Here is a 22,031-nt window from a genome sequence, read left to right on the forward strand (position 1 = left end):
GAATCTGTCAACGGATCTACAATCACCTCCCCTCTCTGCATTTCCCACTAGAATGTCCATTAACTTGAGAACATGGCCTTTGCCATCCATGAACTTATTGTGGATGATTGCATTGACATCATGGCCTTGATGGAAACTTGGCTCATGGGCGGTGATACTTTGACCCTTACTGAAACCTCTCCGTCTGGATATATCTTCCACCGCGGTGGCGGTGTGGCCCTTATCACCAAATCTCATTTTGGTCTATCCCCTTACTCCTCTGGCACTTTCTCCTCTTTTGAGCACCTCACCATGTTACACCCCTCTCACCTCTCTTTTAAAATCCTTGTTTGCTACCATCCACCCAAGCCCCACCCCAAGTTTCTCAGCGAGATATCTTCACTCCTTTCCTCCGTCAGCTTTTGCAACGTCCGATTTCTCATCCTCTGTGATTTCAATCTTCATCTCTGACTAACTTGATTGAATTTTTTGAGGAGGTAACAAGGAGGGTCGATGAGGGTAGGGCGTTTGATGTAGTCTACATTGATTTTAGCAAGGCTTTTGACAAGGTCCCACATGGCAGAATGGTCAAAAAAGTAAAAGCCCATGGGATCCAAGTGAAAGTGGCAAATTGGATCCAAAATTGGCTCAGTGGCAGGAAGCAAAGGGTAATGGACGACGGGGGTTTTTGTGACTGGAAGGCTGTTTCCAGTGGGGTTCAGCAGGGCTCAGTACTAGGTCCCTTGCTTTTTGTGGTATATATTAATGATATAGACTTAAATGTAGGCGGCATGATTAAGAAATTTGCAGATGATACAAAAATTGGCCATGTGGTTGATAGTGAGAAGGAAAGCTGTAGACTGCAGGAAGATATCAATGGACTGGTCAGGTGGCAGAAAAGTGGCAAATGGAATTCAATCCGGAGAAGTGTGAGGTAATGCATTTGTGGAAGTCAAACAAGGCAAGGGAACACACAATAAATGGGAGGAAACTGAGAGGCGTAGAGGAAGAGAGGGACCTTGGAGTGCGTGTCCACAGATCCCTGAAGGTAGCAGGATAGATAGATAAGGTGGTTAAGAAGGCATACGGGATACTTTCCTTTATTAGCCAAGGCATAGAATATAAGCCATGATGTGGAGATGCCGGTGATGGACTGGGGTTGACAAATGTAAGGAATCTTACAACACCAGGTTATAGTCCAACTGTTTTATTTGAAAATCACAAGCTTTCAGAGGCTTTCTCCTTCGTCAGGTCACACTCGCTCACCTGACGAAGGAGAAAGCCTCCGAAAGCTTGTGATTTTCAAATAAAACAGTTGGACTATAACCTGGTGTTGTAAGATTCCTTACATAGAATATAAGAGCAGGGAGGTTATGCTAGAACTGTATAAAACACTAGTTAGGCCACTGCTTGAGTACTGTGTACAGTTCTGGTCACCACATTACAGGAAAGGTGTGATTGCACTAGAGAGGGTACAGAGGACATTTACGAGGATGTTGCCAGGACTGGAGAGTTTTAGCTCTGAGGAAAGATTGGATAGGCTGGGGCAGTTATCTTTAGAATAGAGGAGGCTGAGGGGAGATTTAATTGAGGTGTATAAAATTATGAGTGGCCTAGATAGATTGGATATGAAGGACCTATTTCCCTAAGCAGACTGATCAATAACCGGGGGCATAGATTTAAAGTAATTGGTAGAAGTGTTAGAGGGGAGCTGAGGGAAAAAAATTTCACCTGGAGGGTGGTAGGGGTCTGGAACTCACTATCTGAAAGGGTGGTAGAGGCAGAAACCCTCATCACATTTAAAAAGTACTTGGATATGCACTTGAAGTGCCGTAACCTACAAGGCTACGGACCAAGTGCTGGAAAGTGGGATTAGGCTGGGTAACTCTTTTTTCAACCGGCACAAACTCGATGGGCCGAATGGCCTCCTTCTGTGCCATAAATTTTTCTTTGTTTCTATGTTTCTATCTCAACAATTCTCTTCTATGAATCAGTGTCCATTTGTCTTTTTCATCCTGTTCATCTTGATTGTTATCTCCTTCCCTTCTTGTTTCTGACTATGTATTTGCTAACACCCTCTTCCACTGCTCCAACTCACTCCATATGAATTGCAGCAGAAATTTCACCCTTCTCTTTTAGATCCACTTATAATCACTGATACTTTTGAGATATTCAGTGCCCCTATGACTACAGCTCTTCATGCCATTCACCCTCTCTCCCAAGCACCACCGCATGCATGCACTCAACCTCTCTTTTCAACAGCATTGGCTCAATCTATACCATAGCAGTCCTGCTCCTCAGTTCCACATCATCCGCCATCTCATCTGACGCTTCAACAAAACACTATTTTCTTCCTTTCAGATATTAACAACTGGAAGCTCAAGCAAATCTGGGGTGCCAGCCCATCCTCAATTCCTCTTCCCCATTACTTTTTCTGACTCTATGAGCTGGAATTTCCTGATTCCACTCTTAGAATGTCGGTGTGGGACTTCCGCCTGGCAGCATTCCCGGCGGCAAGTGGGAGCCCTCCAGCGGCCGACAGGAATATCCAGGTGGTACAGCAGTGGGGCGTTTAGACAAATTCTACTGCTACATGGATAATATGGGTATCTTTGTAACAGCCAGCTGTCTCTTCTCCCACCTCCCCTATAAAATGGAGGGGGTAGCCGAAATTCCTCGAGATGCAATTGCACTGGTTACAGCAGGATCGTGCCTGCCAATGCTCTCCAGTGCTGATCCTGCCGGAGTTTGCAGGATCAGTGAGAGGGCACCCAATTTACATGAGGTAGACAGACACAAGTGCCAATATGGACACATCTCCAGTACCCTTCTGCCCATCCGGCTGAAAATTGCCTTTTCTTTGGGGACCCAGACCTTCCTTGACCTGGACCCCACTGGTGGGGCTCATACTCATCCATCTGGAGGCCGGAATGCCTCAACTCACTCAGTGTACTGGCCTCCACACATACTCCAGGTCCTGACTGAGCCAGTGGAACAGGAATTCCTGGCATAGGGAGTTCCAGCCCAGGTTCTGCAGACCAATACTATTTGCCTCGTATGAGGCAAACAGAGGTTACCCACTTAAAAAGCAAGGTGGAAACTCATGGAAACAGGGAAGACCCAGTGCAACTGGTTTTTCGTTGTTTTCTGGAGGGCTCTCAAGAATTATTTCAGCTTTGCAATGTCTCAAATATGTTGAATTGTTTCTCTTCATATCTCTCCCTTTTCTTGATAAATGCAGTTGAAGGTACTTAGTAAGGTTGAGTCAATTGATCTCGTCCTCTCGCATCTCATGTCCTGTTTGTTGAGAGTTAAGTATGTTGCCTGGATGTCTAACACTAAATCCAGATCTGAATCTTAAGTTCAGGTTCACCAGAGGTGAAGTAAAATCTAGTGACTTGTTTGACAGCCTCCAAACACTATTTGCAATGACCATGATGACAGCTAGATACAACCTATTTTAAACCCACTTGATCATGCAAAAATTATGCCTCATTTGTACCCATTTTAAGTTTCTGATTACATCAAGCTTGCGTCGAGTAAAACCAGAAATAAAAACAAAATATGCCAGAACTACACAGCAGGCCATTCAGCATCTGAGGGAATTCAGTTTTTGGATGCAAACTGCAGAAGTTATTACGAACATTTGTACGAACATACGAATTAAGAGCAGGAGTAGGCCATTCGGCCCCTCGAGCCTGCTCTGCCATTTGATAAGATCATGGCTGATCTGATTGTGACCTCAACCCTACTTTCCCATCTACCTACTATAACCTTTGACTCCCTTGTTAATCAGGAGTCTATCTAACTCAGCCTTAAAAATATTCAATGACCCTGCTTCCATCGCTTTCTAGGGAAGGGAGTTCCACAGACTCACGACCCTCTGAGAGAAAAAATTTCTCCTCATCTCTGTCTTAAAGACCCCTTATTTTTAAACTGTGGCCCCTAGTTCTAGTGTCTCCCACAAGGGGCAACACCCTCTCAGCATCCACCCCTTCAAGTCCCCTCAGGATCTAATATGTTTCAATAAGATCACCTCTCATTCTTCTAAACTCCAGTGTATACAGGCCCAACTTGTCCAACCTTTTCTCATAAGATAACCCCTCATCCTAGGAATCAGTCGAGTGAACCTTCTCTGAACCACCTCCAAAGCAATTATGTCCTTTCTTAAATAAGGAGACCAAAACTGCACACAGTATACTGGATGTGGTCTCACCAATGCTCTGTACAACTGTAGTGAAACATCTCTACTTTTATATTCCATTCCCTTTGCAATAAATGACAACATTCCATTTGCCTTCCTAATCACTTGCTGTACCTGCATACTAACTTTTTGTGATTCATGTAATAGAACACCCAGATCCTTCTGTACCTCAGAATTCTGCAATCTCTCTCCATTTAAATAATATACTGCTTTTCTATTCCTCCTGCCAAAGTGGACAAGTTCACATTTTCCCACAGTATACTCCATCTGCCAAATTTTTGCCCACTCACTTAACGTATCTATATCCCTTTGCAGACTCCTTATGTCCTCTTCACAACTTACTTTCCTACCTACCCTTGTGTCAACAGAAAATTTAGCAATCATACATTTGGTCCCTTCATCCAAGTCATTGATACATATTGTAAATAGTTGAGGCCCCAGCGCTGATCCTTGTGGCACTCCACTCGTTACATCGTGCCAACCTGAAAATGACCCATTTATGCCTATTCTCTGTTTCCTGTTAGCTAACCAATCCTTTATCCATGCTAATATGTTACCCCCTAGACTGTGAGCTCTTATTTTGTGTAGTAGCCTTTGATGTGGCACCTTGTCAAATGCCTTCTGGAAATCCAAGTACACCATATCCACAGGATCCCCTTTATCCACGTTGCTTGTTACTTCCTCAAAGAACTCTAATAAATTAGTCAAACACAATTTCCTTTTCACAAAGCCGTGTTGACTCTGCCTGATTGCATTGAGATTTTCTAAGTGTCCTGCTATAACCTCCTTAATAATAGATTCTAGCATTTTCCCTATGACAGATGTTAAGCTAACTGGCCTGTAGTTAACTTCCTGCTTTCTTTCTCCCTCCTTTCTTGAATAGAGGAGTTACATTTGCTGTTTTCCAATCTGATGGGACCCTTCCAGAATCTAGAGAATTTGGGAAAATTAATACCAATGCATCTACTATCTCTGCAGCCACTTCTTTTAAGACCCTAGGATGAAGTCCGTCAGGACCTGGGGTCTTGTCAGCTTTAAGTTCTGATAATTTTTTCAGAACCGTTTCCCTGGTGATTGTAAATGTTTTAAGTTCCTCCCTCCCTTTCACCTCTTGATTCACAATTGTTTCTGGCATGTTATTTGTATCCTCTACAGTGAAAACGGATGCCAAATATCTGTTCAATTCATCCACCATTTCCTTATTCTCCATTATTAATTCCCCAGACTCACTCTCTAGAGGACCAACACTCACTTTACTTACTCTTTTCCTTTTTAAATACTGTAGAAACTCTTATTATCTGTTTTTATATTTCTAGCTAGCTTTCTCTCGTACACTAATTTCTCCCTCCTTATTATTCTTTTAGTCATTCTTACTGTTTTTTATATTCTGTCCAATCTTTTGACCTGCCACTAATCTTTGCGGAATTGTATGCTTTTTCTTTCAATTTGATACTATCTTTAACTTCCTTAGTTAGCCAAGGATGGTACGTCCTTCCCCTAGTCTTTCTTTCTCACTGAAATGTATCTTTGCTGAGTGTTATGAAATATGTCATTAAATGATTGCCACTGCATCTCTACTGACCTATCCCTTAACCTGATTTCCCAGTTCACTTTAGCCAGCTTTGTCTTCATGCCCACATAATTGCCCTTATTTAAGTTTAAAACACTAATCTTAGACTTATTCTTCTCTCCCTCAAACTGAATGTGAAATTCAATCATACTGTGATCACTGCTATCTAGAGGCTCCTTTACAATGAGGTCATTAATTAATCCTGTCTCATTACACATTACAGATCTAGAATAGCCTGCTCTCTGGTTGGCTCTAGATCGTGCTGCTCTAAGAAACTGTCCCGAAAGCACTCTATGAACTCATCTTCTAGGCTGCCTTTGCCAATCAGATTCTCCCAATCTATATGTAGATTAAAATCACCCATGATTATCGCTATTCCTTTCTCACGAGCCCCATTATTTCTTCCTGTATACCTTGTCCTACAGTGTGGTTACTGTTAGGGGGCCTATAAACTACTCCCACAAATGACTTCTTGCCTTTACTATTTCTTATCTCTACCCAAACTTATTCTACATCTTGGCCTTTAGAACTAAGGTCATTTCTCTCTATTATACTCAGGTCATCCTTAATTAACAGAGCTACCCCTCCACCTTTTCCTAGCTCCCTGTCCTTCCGAAATGTCAAGTATCCTTGAATATTCAGGTTCCAGCCTTTGTCATCTTGCAGCCATGTCCCTGTAATGGCTATCAGGTCATGCATATTTATTTCTATTTGAGCTGTCAATTCATCCATTTTGTTACGAATGCTACGTGCATTCAGATACAAAGCCTTTAGCGCTGTCTTTTTACTATTTTTGCAACTGCTAGCCTTATCTGCTGGCACACTCTTAAGTTTGCATGTTCTGTCCCTTCCTGCCACTCTCTGATTACCATTGCCCTTATTGCTACCTTGCTTTCTTGCCTTGTCTTCTTTCTTTAATTCATCACATCTTCCCTTACTTGATCCTCCGCCCCTACTATTTAGTTTAAATCCCTCTCTATCTCCCTAGTTATACGATTCGCCAGAACACTGGCCCCAGCATGGTTCAGATGAAGGCCGTCCCAACGGTACAGCTCCCACTTTCCCCAGTATTGGTTGCCACTGCTCCATGAATTAAAACCCATTTCTCCCGCACCAATCTTGAGCCATGAATTTAACTTCTAATCTTATTTACCCTATGCCAATTTGCTCGTGGCTCGTAATCTTTGGATTATTACCTTTGAGGTTCTCTTTTTAATTTAGCCCCTAGCTGCTCATACTCCCAAAGCAGAACCTCTTCCCTCATCCTACCTATGTCGTTGGTACCTATGTGGACCACAGCAACTGGATCCTCCCCCTCCCACTGCAAGTTCCTCTCCAGCCCAGAGCAGATGTCCCGAACCCTGGAACTGGGCAGGTAACACAGCCTTCTGGACTCTCGTTCTCAGCTACAGAGAACTGTGACTATCCCCCTGACTATACTGTCTACTACCACTCATTCCTACTAACTCCCCCCCGCTTGAATGGCTTCTTGTACCATGGCGCCACGGTCAGTTTGCTCATCCACCCTGCAGCCCCGCTTTCGTCCATACAGGCTGCAAGCACCTCAAACCTGTTGGACAATTGCAAAGGCTGAGGCTCCTCCACTTCTACCTTATCGATCCTGCCTCGCTCGCTGTCACATCCTCCTATCCCTGACCACTGACCGATTCAGACGACCCTACCCTAAGGGGTGCAGCCGCCTCCTGGATTCGAGTGTCCAGGTGTTTCTCCCCCTCCCTGATGTGTCACTGTGTCTGCAGCTCGACCTCCAGTTCAATGTCTCTGAGCCGAAGCTCTTCAAGCCGCAGACACTTACTGCAGACGTGTTTGCCCTGGATCACATTGGCGTCCAGGAGCTCCCACATTTTGCAGTCGCAACACATCACCTGCCCTGCCATCTTTATTATGTGTTAATTAATTTATTATTTTTCTTAATTAAGTTTATAATTTATAAATTTATTGCTTCAATCTTATGAATATTGCAGGCTATCCTCTCAGTATTTTCTGTTGTTTGGTATGTGCCTATGTTGGGGAGGAAGGCCGCAGAAGTAACAGGAAAATTAGGCAATTAATACATTTTAGGGAACATAAATTGTTAAAACTTTCCAATAAATGAATCTATTTTATTTAGTACAAATCAACCCTAGATCCAGCCCTTTTCCCAGTTGAACATTATTAAACCAATAAGTTACAGGTTGTGTATTGGCAAATGCATGGTATCTAACTTGAGTTTATGTTGCTGATACTGGTGACAGAGATGAGAGATCCTGGGAGAAGGTGCAAGACCCCCATGGATACATTTTGTGTACATTCTAACAGCAACAATAAGGTAATGTCCCATAATTCAGGAACATTACATTACAGGAAAGATGTGATGGCACTAGAGAGGATACAGAGGAGCTTTACGAGGATGTTGCCAAGGCTGGAGAATTTTAGCTATGAGAAAAGATTGGATTGGCTGGGGTTATTTTCTTTGGAACAAAGAAGACCGAGGAGAGATTTAATTGAGGTATATAAAATGATCACGGGACTAGATAGAGTGGATAGGGAGGACCTAGTTCCCTTAGCAGAGGGGTCAGTGACCAGGGGGCATAGATTTAACGTAATTGGTAGAAGGATTAGAGGGGAGCTGAGGAAAAAAATTTTCACCCAGAGGCTGATGGGAGTCTGGAACTCACTGCTTGAAAGAGTGGTAGAGGCAGAAACCCACTCACTTAAAAAGTACTTGGATGAGCACGTGAAGTGGCATAACCTACAGGGCTTCGGAACAAGTGCTGGAAAGTGGGATTAAGCTGGATAGCTCTTTTTCGGCCAACACTGACACGATGTGCCGAATGGCCTCCTTCTGTGCCGTAAGTTTCTATGATTTTGTGAATACACTAAGTTCTAAGCTTGATACATTAAGGACCCAAAGATTCACGCAGACTCCAAAAAACCATAATGACAGACCTGGCAATTAGCTGAAATCATGATACCATTCTTTGATAATTATTTCGGCTGGATTACCAATTTATGGCTTTTATCAACCATGGATATTTTATGTTTTGACAGTTTCTGAAATATCAAAGCAAGAATATTGTTTTTGAGTCTGATGTGAGGCGGGTCCTACAGGTGGCAGCAGGGCTAAAGTTGGAAGAATTGAGCAGTGACACAGCTGAGGCCTTGATTCTTTTTCTGAAGCAGGTGGAGTATGTTCAGATGTCGTACACAATTAGCTTATTGTTATGGCACCATCAAGAATGGTATGCTCTGTTGACTACATCACTCCCTAATTTAAATCTAGTTGACAAAATAACATAACCTGTTAGGAATCAACGTTAGATTTGCGGACAAATTTCAGAGTAGTGACTGTTTTTAAAAGCACATGACAGCTCATGCGTAGATAAAGCCAGAAAATCTGTTGACGGACAAACAAAAATCGGTCAGTTGTTTCCCAAAATTTGTCAACATATGAACAGAATCAACTGTTATTTTGTTTTAAAAAGTTCAATAACTGGGAAGAGGTGAGATTTATATCGATTTGCAATTTGTAGCAAAATTGTAAACACAGTCTTTTCACATGTATTTACAATTTCATTATAGATCATAAATAGCAGAAATCTTCCCCTTTATTATCAACATATTCCCCAATATTGACAATTGAATGGAAAAATAACCACTCTCTTGCATTTCATTGTTTTGGTTTGTTAAACTGTGGAACTGAAAAACTACTTGACAAACCTATTAACACTAAGTTAACTGATTCTTCACTATCTCTTCATTATCGTCCTATCAGCCTACTTGCAATCATCAGCAAAGTAATGGAAGGAGTCGGCTACAGTGCTATCAAGCGGCACTCACTCACCAATAACCTGCTCACCGATGCTTGGTTGGGTTCTGCTCAGACCACTTGACTCCAGACCATGGGCACGATTTTAAAAGGGACAAACAGGTGGGATGAGGGTGGGGGGGGGCAATCAAAATTGTTGTTTTTGGGAGCGGGCAGACATCCCGACTGGAACACGCACATTTTTGAATGAGACTCAGGCAAATCTGTGTGCGTGCGTACAGCAGTCACCAGGAAGTCCTGCCCCCACTTAAATCTGCCGGGCTGATAATAAAAGGAGCAAATGTACCTTGAGGTACTTAAGATAGTTTATTTTATGTGTATTGGATGGTTAAAAAGATTTTAACGTTATCTTGGCGGCTTTCCCACGGCTTCCCATTCACGCCTGGTGAAACCAGACGGGAAGGGGCGGATCAGTGAAAAATAAACTAAATAAATTAAATAAATCTACATTTCCCATTGCAAACAATTAAATAAACAAAGCTTAAAAAACAATCTTGCCTGGACCCATCCCCACTCTGATCCTGATGTCCGATGTCCCCCCTCTGATCCTGATGTCCGATGTCTGCCCTCTGACCATTGTTCCCCGCCCCCATCTCTATCCTAACTGTCGATGAAGTCTCTCTCTCTCTCTCTCATTCTCCACCACCCACCCCCCCCCCCAACCCCCAGATGTGCAGCTCCTGTCGGCAGCCAGCCTGTGAATCAGGCTGGCTGCCGGGCGCGAAACCCGGAAGAGGCTTTAATTGGCCTCATTAGGGTTGCGCAACCCGCCTACTTTCCTTCCGGGTTTGGAGCCCGCAAATCACCCCCCCGGACTCTTCCCGCCGGCATATTAAAATTGTGCCCCATCTACCCGCCTTGGTTCCATAACCCTTAATACCCTAGCTTAACAAAAACCTATCAATCTCCGTTTTGAAATTTCCAATTGAGCCCCCGCCTCAATAGCTTTGTGGGGACAGAGTTCCAGATTTCCACTCCCCTTTGTATGAAGAAGTGCTTCCTGACATCACCCGTGAACGGCCTACCTCTAATTTTAAGGTTATGCCCCCTTGTTCTGGACTCCCCCACCAGAGGAAATAGTTTCTAACTACCCTATCAAATCCTTTAATCATCTTAAACACCTCAATTAGATCACCCCTTAATCTTCTATACACAAGGGAATACAAGCCTAGTCTATGCAACCTGTCCTCGTAATTTAACTGTTTTGGCCCCTGTATCATTCTGGTGAATCTGCACAGTACCTTCTCCAAAGCCAATATATCCTTCCTGAGGTGCGGTGCCCAGAACTGAACGCGGTACTCCTAAATGAGGTCTAACCAGAGCTTGTATAAATGTAACATAATTTTCACCCCTTTGTATTCCAGCCATCTTGAGATAAAGGCCAACATACTATTAGCATTTTTAATTAATTTTACCTAGCTTTTAGTGATTTCTATTTGTGGACCCCTAAATCTTTCTTCTCCTTCACAGTTCCTAGCCTCTCACCATTTAGAAAGTATTCTGATCTATCTTTTTTAGGTCCAAAGTGGGTGACCTCACACTTCCCCACATTGAGCTCCACATGCCACAGTTTTGCCCACTCACTTAATCTATCTTTGTCCCTTTGCAACTTTCTGCACCCATCTATACTATTTACTGAGCCACTTAACTTGGTGTCGTCAGCAAACTTGGATATATGGCTTTCTATTCCTTCATCTAGGTTATTTAAAAATATAATGAAAAGCTGAGATCCCCGAGGGACATCACTAGTCACATTCTGCCAATTTGAGTACATACCTATTATACTCTCTGTCTCGTACCTCCTAACCAATTCCCTACCCATGTAAGGGGAACAGATAGGGTGGATAGAGAGAAACTACTTCCGCTGGTTGGGGATTCTAGGATTAGGGGGCACAGTCTAAAAATTAGAGCCAGACCTTTCAGGAGTGAGATTAGAAAACATTTCTACACACAAAGGGTGGTAGAAGTTTGGAACTCTCTTCCGCAAATGGCAGTTGACACTAGCTCAATTGCTAAATTTAAATCTGAGATAGATAGCTTTTTGGCAACCAAAGGTATATTAAGGTATATGGGCCAAAGGTAGTTATATGGAGTTAGATCACAGATCAGCCATGATCTTATCAAATGACGGAGCAGGCACGAGGGGATGAATGGCATACTCCTGTTCCTATGTTCCTATAATAGGTTGCCTCCAATTCCAAAATCGATCCTACGGTATGACTCCCATAATTGTTCAGTTGGTAAAGATACCACTTAGTGTGGAGGCCTCAGGTTTGTGCACCACTATGTACTGATTTAGCTGGAGTTGCATTTATGTCGCGCCTTTCTTGACCTCAGGTTGTCCCAAAGCGCTTTACAGCCAGTGAAGTACTTTTGAAGTGTAGTCACTGTTGTAATGTAGGAAACATGGCAGCCAATTTGCATACAACAAGATCCCACATACATTAGTGCAATAATGACCAGATAATCTGTTTTAGTGACGTTGAGGGATAAATTTTGGCCAGGATACCGGGGAAAACTCGCCTGCTCTTCTTCAAAATAGCGCCATGGCATCTTTTACGTCCACCTGAGAGGGTAGACAAGGCCTTGGTTTAATGTCTCATCCGAAAGACGGCACCTCCAACAGTGCAGCACTCCCTCAGACTCTTAACTGAAGTGTCAGCCTAGATTTTGCTCAAGTCTCTGGAGTGGGACTTGAACCCACAACCTTCTGACTCAGAGTGCTACCCACTTGAGCCATGGCTGAAACCTGGTAGGAGCATGCCTTGGCTCTCTGAGCTAGGGAGAGGAAAAATTAGCCAAAGCTTCCACACCTGATTATAAACCAGTCTCATGTGTGGACATCATGGGCTCAATTTTAAACTTAAATTTTGGGGGTGGGGGGCTGCGAAAATTGCACAAGTGCAGAGCGGGTTTGGAAGCCAGCTCCAACCCGCCAACTTATGAGTTCCCCACAGATGCACCTGTGTGCGCGTGTGCTTCCCAAATCTGGAAGTTCCGCCGGCAATTAAAGCTGGCAGGATGATAGTTAAAGAACCAAATGTACCTCATTGAGGTACTTAAGGTACTTTACTTGTTAGGTAGTTAGAACAATTTTTAACTTACCTGGGCGGCTTTCCCACGGCTTCCGAGAAGGGCCAGAGCAGGCAAAAATAAACATAAATTAAATAAAAAACCATCGCACAAAGTTAAAACACAAAATCAATCTACCTTTCCACCCTGCTCCGATTTCCGATGTCTCCCTCTACGATGTCCCTCTCAGCCCCCGATGTCCCTCTCCGATCTCCCCCTCTTTCCCCCCCGATGTCTCCCCGATCTTCCCCTCTCTACCCAATCTTCCTCTCTCCCCCCCCTACCGCCGTCAATCAGGCTGGATGCCGGGCGCAAAACCAGGAAAGAACTTTAATCACCATCAATTACAATCGCAATTGCTTCGGAAAAGGTAAGTTTTCTTTATTTGGATTTGCCACGTGCACCTTCAACCCCCTGCTGCCAACCCGCCACCATTTCAAAATTGAGCCCCATGTAAGACTGGTGGTAAGTTCAGCTATGATACGTGAGTGAGAATCTGCATCCTACCACTCTATGGTACATTGTGTTGGAACTCTAATATGTTTGCGGCTGCATGGTAAACATTGAAAATGTCTTGCCTTACTTCTAAATTATTTAATTACATTGTAGCTAGATCTACAAAATGGCAAAGTGTTCAATATGGGGCAGAAGGACATGGAGGTCATTCACTCCTTGTTGGAGAGTCTACAGAGCAGAACTTCATCTCAGCCACACACCAAGAAAATTGTGTATCCTTTGTTATCCGTATGTTGGCTTGTCAAATTGAAGGGTGATAGGAGTTTAGAAATGGTACTACGTACAAAAAAAATCTTCCTTTGAGTATATTACAAGGCCTGAAGAGTTCACAGAACATTATAAACAACAACATTGAAGCTTCTGTGCTTTATAAACTAGCATTGAGAACTCGCTGATGGATTAGTGGGTTTACACGCTGCATGATGTAGGACTGAGTCACCCAGATGAGAAAAATCCCAGGTTTCATAGAATCATGGAAATTTCAGCACAAGATGAGGCCATTATACCTGTGCCTGCGAACACTAATCTGTGCTGAGTTAGCTGAAGCAGTAGATGGGGCCAATGGGGCAATGCAGTTATCCTCAGTTTTCTCCAGGCTATGGAGTGGAAAAATAAACCAGTTACTATTGTGAGATCAAATTTCTCCTGTTAACAATTTTAGAAACAGAGGGCGCTAAATTGGGCCGTGTAGTGCCGAAACATTGGGCGCTACACGGCCTCTCCAACATCCAAGATGGCGTCTCGGCTGCCCATGCACGTCTCCAGCGTGACGTGCGCCTGTCGCCATCTTGGTATAGGAGTTAGCGCATGCACAAATACCGAACGCTGGAAGCATGTAAAGTAAGGAGAGAATGGATACAATCAGTGTGCAATGCTGATTTAAAGTGACAGACACCATTTTGGGACTTAATGCTCAACTCAACACACAGTCATAATTCCGACCATCTAAACGTGCCTTAGAGTGCCTAGAGGACCCCCACCAGTGCTATTTAAAGGGACCATGTAGGATTTACAGGTTAGTGGCTGGATTATTGCTTCTGGCTGCTGAGACATTTATAATTGTTTTTGGAGGTCTCCTACTCTTGAATATTAGGACATAGCCTAACATTTAGAGCCAGGACGTGCAGGAATGAAGTTAGGAAATGCTTCTACACGCAAAGGGTGGGAGAAGTTTGGAACGCTGTTCTGCAAACGGCAGTTGATGCTAGCTCAATTGTGAATTCTAAATCTGAGATTGATAGATTTCTGTGAACGAAATGGATATGGGGCTAAGGCGGGTACATGGAGTTAGGTCACAGTTCCACCGTGATCTCATTGAATGGCGGAACAGGCTCGAGGGGCTAAATGCCACTGCCACTTGCTGCCTTCTGATATGCGTCACCTTCTACAAGAAAGTGGGTCGTGTGTCTGGGAGATGTGCCTGTCATGGTTGAATAGCTGCCAGTGTGTGTGGCCTGTGAGTTGTGGATGGGCGGCTTGCAACAGTGGTAATGTGTAAGGGTGAGAGGAAGCACCTGATTGGTAGAGTTGAGTACTGATGGAAAGAGTTTGTTGGTATGTGGGTGATGGGGGGTGTAGTGCGTGGAGCAGTGAATGCGGCTAGTGGTGCAGTTGGTAGGAGATGCCACTTGACAGTTGGCCTCACTCACCTGCGCTGCATCCATGTTTATGATGCTGTGCGCCTGGCATTGATTTCATTCCCTGCTGCCTCCCACTGCCTTTTGGATATATGTCTGGAGGGCCTCTTGCCCTCCAACCTTCCCCCCCGCTGTGGATATAGTAGGTCCCTCCTCTGCCCACCTCTTGCACCAAGGGCTGTAGTACATCAGCAGAGAACCTTGGTGCACGCACGCTCGCAGGCCTGGTACAAAGTCAGATTGGTGAGATCTGGCAAGCAGATTGTCGGATGTGGGATTTAGTTGTGCGCAACCTTTATTCAATGTTTTAAGATAACTCATCTTTTTGTAAACATAGGGATGGAGCTGCATCTGTGTTTTGCATGTGCGATGTCTGATCTCCGTTCAGACTCCATGCAGACAGCAGACTGTTATTTTCAGCAAATAACAGGTACCAGCTACCTTTAAGAGATTTTTAAGAGACAGCCTGCCTTTAAGAAATCAGGGCTCCCCCTGCAGGTGGAAAGTGCGAATTGCATCGAATCCTCGTGTCAACGCTGATTCGGAACTTGAAGGTAAGTCCTCAGGCCTCACGAAAGTCTCGTCCTGCCTGCGCAGTAATTGGCCGCGGGGTAATAGTGGATCGCCCAATAATAGGCCCTATCCAATTTTTTACCCCCAGAGAATATAAGATGGCATTTTTATGTTAACTTTTTCAATGGCTTTATGAACAGGAGGAACGTCACTGTTCTTCCCAGTCGCTATCTAGTGACCCTTGCTAGAAAGTGAATGTGTGTGAAGACAATATTGGCTCGGCTGTGATGCCCTCTTTGATTGCATAGTGTGGCAATACTTGTCTTGAGTCACCTGAAGAATTAATGCCTATGCAAGGTACAGGATTTTTTTTGCACACATGGGATCATATCCAGCATGAGTTAATATTTTAAGGAAAAGAAGATTTTTTTGAAGTGTTTACTGATCCATGTTTTATACCATCTGTAGAGAATTTTGCCCAAAAATGTCAACAAGTTGACACGTGATTAAAACCTGTATGCAAGTGAATATGAGAAAATGGTTTATAATCTTGAAATATCAATCTGTCAAATTCATTGGCATTTATTGATGTCTAATATCTACAAAAAAAGATATTTTTAAGCCTATGACCTCGATGAACAGAATTGTCTGGTGTGGTGATGGGCATGATTAGGAGCTAAATATCCCAGTCTATAGGACCTTTAGAAATGACAAGGAAATTGAAACGGGGGGAGTAGCAATATTGATAAAAGGTGATAATTATAGCAGTAGATAGAAGGGGTATCAGTAAGAATAATCGGGCAGTGGAAACACTATATGTAGAGTTAAGGAGCAGCAAAGGATGCAAGACTCTGGTAGGATACAGACCTCTTGATATCAATGATGTAGTGGGGTGGGGGGGAAATACAGAGATCTGGGAAGCATGTAACAAAAACAAAGTGGTTATAATGGGAAATGTTAATTTTCACATAGATTGGAAGAAGCAGAACAGCTCAAGTACTAAAGGCAATGAATTTCTAGAATATAATCAGGACACCTTTCTAGAACAATATGTTTTTGAACCGACAGGATAAGGCCAGACTGGATTTAGTGATGAGTAACCAGAATTAGTTAACAATCTGATGGTAAGGGAACATCTTGCAAATAGCGACCATAACTTGATATTAGGTTTGATGGAGAGAGAAGGGAAAGTCACAAACCAATGTTTTAAATCTAAGTAAGGCAAACTTAGGAACTTAGGAACTGGAGTAGGCCATTCAGACCCTCGAGTACATTCCGCCATTTAATTAGATCATGGCTGAACTGTACCTCAAATCTATGTACCCACCATCGATCCATGTCTCTTGATACCCTTACCCAATTTGTACACAGCAAATGAGTAAATGACTAGATAATCTGCTTTTGATGGCGGTGTTTGTGGGAGGAATTTTGACCAGGACATAGAGTGTTGTGGAATCTTTTACGTCCACCGGAACAAGCAAACAGCATCTTGGCTTAATCGCTCATCCAAAAGAAGGCGTCTCCAACAATACAGTACTCACTCAGTACTGCACTGAAGTGTCAGCATAGATTATGTGCACAAGTTCCAGTGTGAAGCTTGACTCAGAGGCAAGTGTGCTACCAACTGAGCAATGTGACATGAGGGAAAAAATTGTTATGCAGCGAGTTGTTGTGATCTGGAATGCACTGCCTGAAAAGGTGGTGGAAGCAGATTCAATAATAACTTTCAAAAGGGAATTTGATAAATACTCAATGGGAAAAAAATTACAGGGCTATGGGGAAAGAGCAGGGGAGTGGAACTAATTGGATAAAAGAGCTGGCACAGGCATGATGGGCTGAATGGCCTCCTTCTGTGCTGTATCGTTCTATAATTCTATGAGTGGGATCAGCTGTCCAAATAGTTTGTCATCACTCTTTAGGCTAACATGAAGAACGGCCTCTTAGATGAAATGCTAAAGAGAGCTGATGCCTAAGGAACCACACTTCAGCATGAACCAGTACCATCGAGAGGAGGTGATGAAATAGGTGAAAAGGAACAAAGTTGTCAAGAAGCTCTGTGTCACAGGTTTGAACTGACATTTGTTTCATTACTTAGTTGAGCATTTTCTTTAACCAATCATCATAGATTTCTTGGCAGACTAGCAGTCTGTCTGTCAGATATCTGCGGCTGTAACAAAGAAAGGGGAAACTAAACCTGGACTTAATTTCATTTTCGCTCTTAAGCAAGACCAGTTTCAAAACGAGCTGTTTATACATCAGCGCCTCCCTCCAAAAGCATTTGGTTCTGGGAATTAAATGCTACTTGAATAAAATTAGACAAATTGCATGTTAATAGGAAGTGAAAATTCTGCTATTTGGAATTATTAATTTTTATTGTGCCTGTTTCTGATTGCTACAAAGAATGTCTCACTGGGCAAGATACTGAGTGAAGGCTAGGTGCTTCTTCACTGAATGCATGGAAGATTTTCAGACACCCCATGTTCAAGAATAGCATTTACCTTTGTCACTTTGTGTGCTTTATAAAACCAGTCTTGCGGGGCTCTTTGATGGTTCATTGAGTAAATGCACAGTATGGTGTGGTAGAGAGACACACAGATGAGAAAGGTCTTAGGTTTGATCCCTGGTCTTTGCTGATCTCAGCGGTGGGAAGCTACAATTTCCTTCAGGAACCCTGAACAAAGTGAGATATAACAGAAGCCTGAGAAGAACTTACCAGCCAGCTCTTTCAGCTGAGGAATATGTGTGGCAGTGCAAGGGACTCCGAACGAGGAGAGAAGATAATTACTAGAAAAAAAGCTAGAAAGGCATTTTTTAAAAAAGAAATCTCTTCACTTAGATAATTTTAAAAATAAAGTAGTTAAAAGGAATTATGATTCTTTTTTCTGTCTCTGTTCAAATATTTTTGTTTAAACAGTAAGTGATCATATAATCATGAGAAGCTGGTGGTTTAGGAGAGCTTTTTTTCCTTACAGTATGGGGGAGCTAAATTAACATCATGGAGACACACTATTAGCCCACAGTGCTTCAGCTATTGCGTCATTACAAAACAGATAGATTTACTCTAATAGTACACGGTTTCATTGCTTGTGGGCAAATTTTAAGCTTTCCTATGTATTGGATAATATTTCTGACTATCTTGGAGATGTATGTGTTAAAAATGGAGAATTGTATTGTTTTAACATGTAACTATCTGTTACTGCTTGATAAGAAATTTCATTTTTTTTTCACAGAAATGTAGTCTGAGATTCTGTAAGGGATGTTCAAAAATATTTTTTTTAAATAAGCTTCTGAAGAAATCCAGCTAACTGTAGGCAAGATTTTTTTTATCACATCAAACACTTTTAGTTTCAAATTTATGTTAATTTAGTGTCTTCTTACTGTCAGAATTGGTAACTCTTCTCAACCAGTTCCTTTCATGAATCCTTAATTGGAATTTACTTGCTAGAGCAGTTTTACCCACTGACTTTTTGTCAAGGTCGACAATTCCAACTAATGCCTTGCTTAATGGCCTCTCAGAGGATTGCTGAATTACACTGTGACCTGGAGTAATAGTCTACGGGTGTGTGCATATATTCTCCACAAAGCGAACTCCTGCTTTCAATCATGCCACTGCAGTTGCCAAGTAGAGGTAAGGCATTGCTCCACAGAAATAGTCGGAAGAAAACTATGCAAATAACATCTATTTATATATATTGGCCCTGAAATTTAATGTGAGCTATGCTGCATTTACGCCATAGGCCTGCACCAGCTCATTTCCATATGCATTGGAGCAGTCATTGGCATAAATTGCATGTAAAATGGGAATGAGTGCAGTCTTTAAAAAGCCAGTTCTGACTGAAGATTGCAGCAGCAGGTTAGGAGGAAAATGCTTGGTTCAGTGCATTGACCGTCAGCTAACTGTTTTTGTGCTGCTTTACAAGAATGTCTAACACAGGACAACCTGGCAGAGGCAGGCAAATAAAGCAGCAGGGCATGGCACAGAGCATAGGAACAGGAGGAGGCAATTCAGCCCCTTGAGCCTGTTCCACCATTCAATTAGATCATGGCTGATCTGTATCTTAATTCCATCTACACACCTTGTTTCCGTATCCCTTAATACCCTTGCCTAATAATACCTAACAAAAGTCTATCAATCTCAGTTTTGAAATTTTCAATTGACCCCCCTGCCTTAGCAGCTTTTTGGGGGAGAGAGTTCCAGATTTCCACTACCCTTTGTAAAGAAGTGCTTCCTGACAGCCTATCTGAACAGCCTAACAGCCTGGCTCTAATTTTAAGGTTATGCCCCTTGTCCTGGACTCCCCCACCAGAGGTAATAGTTTCTCTCTATCTACCCTATCAAATCCTTTAATCATCTTAAACACCTCAATTAGATCATCCCTTAATCTTCTATACTCAGTGGAATACAAGCCTAGTCTATGCAACCTGTTTTTCTATTCCTCCTACCAAAGTGAATAACTTCACATTTCCCCACATAAAACTCCATCCCCCACCTTCTTGCCCACTCACTTATCCTGCCTATATCCCTTTGCAGACTCTTTGGGTTCGATTTTAAAAGTAAAAAACGGGTGGCTTGGGGGCGGGAGGGCATTGAAAATTGCCACCATTTCATATCCGCCTCCAACCCGCCCATTTCCTGTTTCCACGAGGGCGGGCGGCCAACCATGCTTCCAGGAGGTGGGCCGGACCTTAAAACCTTTCAAGGAGGCTTCAGGCCTCCATTATTAACTAATTCTCTATTTCAATCCCGGGGGGCCGAGATTCCCGAGCTTTCTGTTTTACGCCTCGTGAAAGGAGGAGAGAAGGCCCGAGACTGGTAGGCAAGTGCCTAGAAAGGCACAGCTTGTGGGCCCAGAGGAGCAGGAGTGCTTTCCCCAGGCCCAACAAGCCAACCTACACCGCCCCCCCCTACCCCCAATCGCGGACACCCGACCCCGATCCGACCACTCCGATCCCTACCCGACCCCGATCCTCCGACTCCCGACCCCGATCCACCCCTTCCGATCCTCTGACCCCGACCCCAATCATCCGACCTGATTCCCTGACCCCGATCTTCCGACCCCCGACCCTCCCCCTCAACAATCGCGGACCCCCATGATGACCCCCAATCCCATCCCCCATGACTTGCAACCCCCATGCCCGCCTTTGCCCACTTGTGCCCCTTGCCCACCCATGACCCCTGGCACCCCCCCCCCCCCCCCCCAATCCATGCAAAGACGTAAGGACAGATCAGGCGAGCACACAGAGCCCTTGCAGACAAGGCGTACAGTTCCTGCTGCACCCTTGCGTCCTCCTCCACTTCCTCTTCAGGCTCCACCCCCTCCTCCTGCTCCTCCTCAGCCTCTTCCTTCTCCTGCACCTCCGCCTCTTCCTCCTCCATCTCTGGCTGAGGATCTTCTGCAGCCATTGGTGGCATATGCTGGTCCCTCATGATGGCGAGGTTGTGCAGCAGGCCACCATGAATCTGCCCACCCACTCAGGGGAGTTCTGCAGGGCTCCTCCAGACCGGTCTCGGCAGCGGAAGCATTGTTTGAGGAGGCCTATGGTGTGCTCCACGATGTTGCGTGTGGCAGCATGGCTCTCATTATAGGCCTGCTGTGCACGTGTGCCGAGTCGGATGAAAGATAGCTGGCACATTGGACTGCCGCATGACGAAGGCGTCGTGACTACTCCCAGGGTAGCGGGCATCGACCTCCATGTTGCGATGCGTGTGGTCGCACACCAGCTGCACGTTGAGGGAGTGGAAGCCCTTTCGGTTGAGGAAGACAGCCGAGTTGATGTGCGGGGCACGCAGGGCATTATGTGTGCAGTCCATGGCACCCTGCACCATGGGGAAGCCAGCAATGTGGGCGAACCCCCATGCTTGCTCGTTCTGATTGTCTCTGTCAAGAGGAGAGGTGATGAACCTGTTCCTCATGTGGTACAGTGCGTCTGTGACTTCCCTCATGCAGCAGTGCACTGCATATTGCAAGATGTTGCACATGTCACCAGCAGAGGCCTGAAATACTCCTGATCCATAGAAATTCAGCGCCATGGTGACCTTCACAGCCAAAAGCAATGCTGTCCTCGCCCTGCTCAGGCTGCAGTGTGGCCGCACCAGTTGACAGATCTCGGTGACGGCTTCCTTGGTGAACCTCAGGCGTTGGATGCAATCCTCCTCCGTCATGTTGAGGTAAGAGAATTGATCCCTGAAGGCCCTCATTGGGTAGGGCCTCCTACTCAGTGCCCTGCGCCTCCTCGTCCTCCGTCTTCTCGTAGCTTGACCCGCTAGGCATGGCCTCTCTGCATGCTCCCAGTCATGCTCAATGCTCAACGGGAGCCCTAGCAAACCGCCCATGGTTGCCAGGAATGTTGTTCCACCAGGGTTGTAGTTTCCCGACCTGTAAGGCAAATCCTGCCAAAACACTCTCAAAATTAGTGTAGGAACTTTGAATAAGAATAGGAAGCTTCAAAAAACACTTCCTACTCCTCCAGCAGCCAGAAGCAATAATAGCAACTAACCTGCAACACCTGCATGGCCCTTTAAATAGCGCCAGTGGGGGGATCCTACAGGCACTGTTAGAAACGTTTAGATTGTCGGGGATAAGACTGTGCGTTGAGTTGAGCGTTAAGGTCCAAAACTCTGTGTATCACTTCATATCAGCGTTGCACATTGATTGCAGCCACTTTCTCCCTACTTTACATGCTTCCAGTGTTCGGGGTTAGCTAACTCCT

At 44.2% G+C, this 22,031-nt stretch overlaps 1 protein-coding gene and 1 long non-coding RNA gene across 2 annotated transcripts in view; both read left to right on the plus strand.

Moving 5' to 3' along the window:
- LOC137305428 (meiosis inhibitor protein 1-like) overlaps positions 1 to 2,992 on the plus strand; it is a 195,981-nt gene extending 192,989 nt beyond the window's left edge. The window contains exon 37 of the mRNA XM_067974254.1: positions 2,453 to 2,992. Coding sequence (XP_067830355.1) covers positions 2,453 to 2,992 — 540 coding nt within the window. The remainder of the gene's footprint in view (positions 1 to 2,452) is intronic.
- A 5,863-nt stretch (positions 2,993 to 8,855) lies between these two features.
- Positions 8,856 to 17,727, plus strand: LOC137305381 (uncharacterized). The gene is made up of 3 exons (XR_010958707.1): positions 8,856 to 8,936; positions 13,264 to 13,382; positions 17,446 to 17,727. It is a non-coding gene; the product is annotated as an uncharacterized lncRNA (long non-coding RNA).
- Positions 17,728 to 22,031: the final 4,304 nt, after the last annotated feature.

The sequence above is a fragment of the Heptranchias perlo genome, chromosome 40 (assembly GCF_035084215.1).
Source record: "Heptranchias perlo isolate sHepPer1 chromosome 40, sHepPer1.hap1, whole genome shotgun sequence".
NCBI lineage: Eukaryota > Metazoa > Chordata > Chondrichthyes > Hexanchiformes > Hexanchidae > Heptranchias > Heptranchias perlo.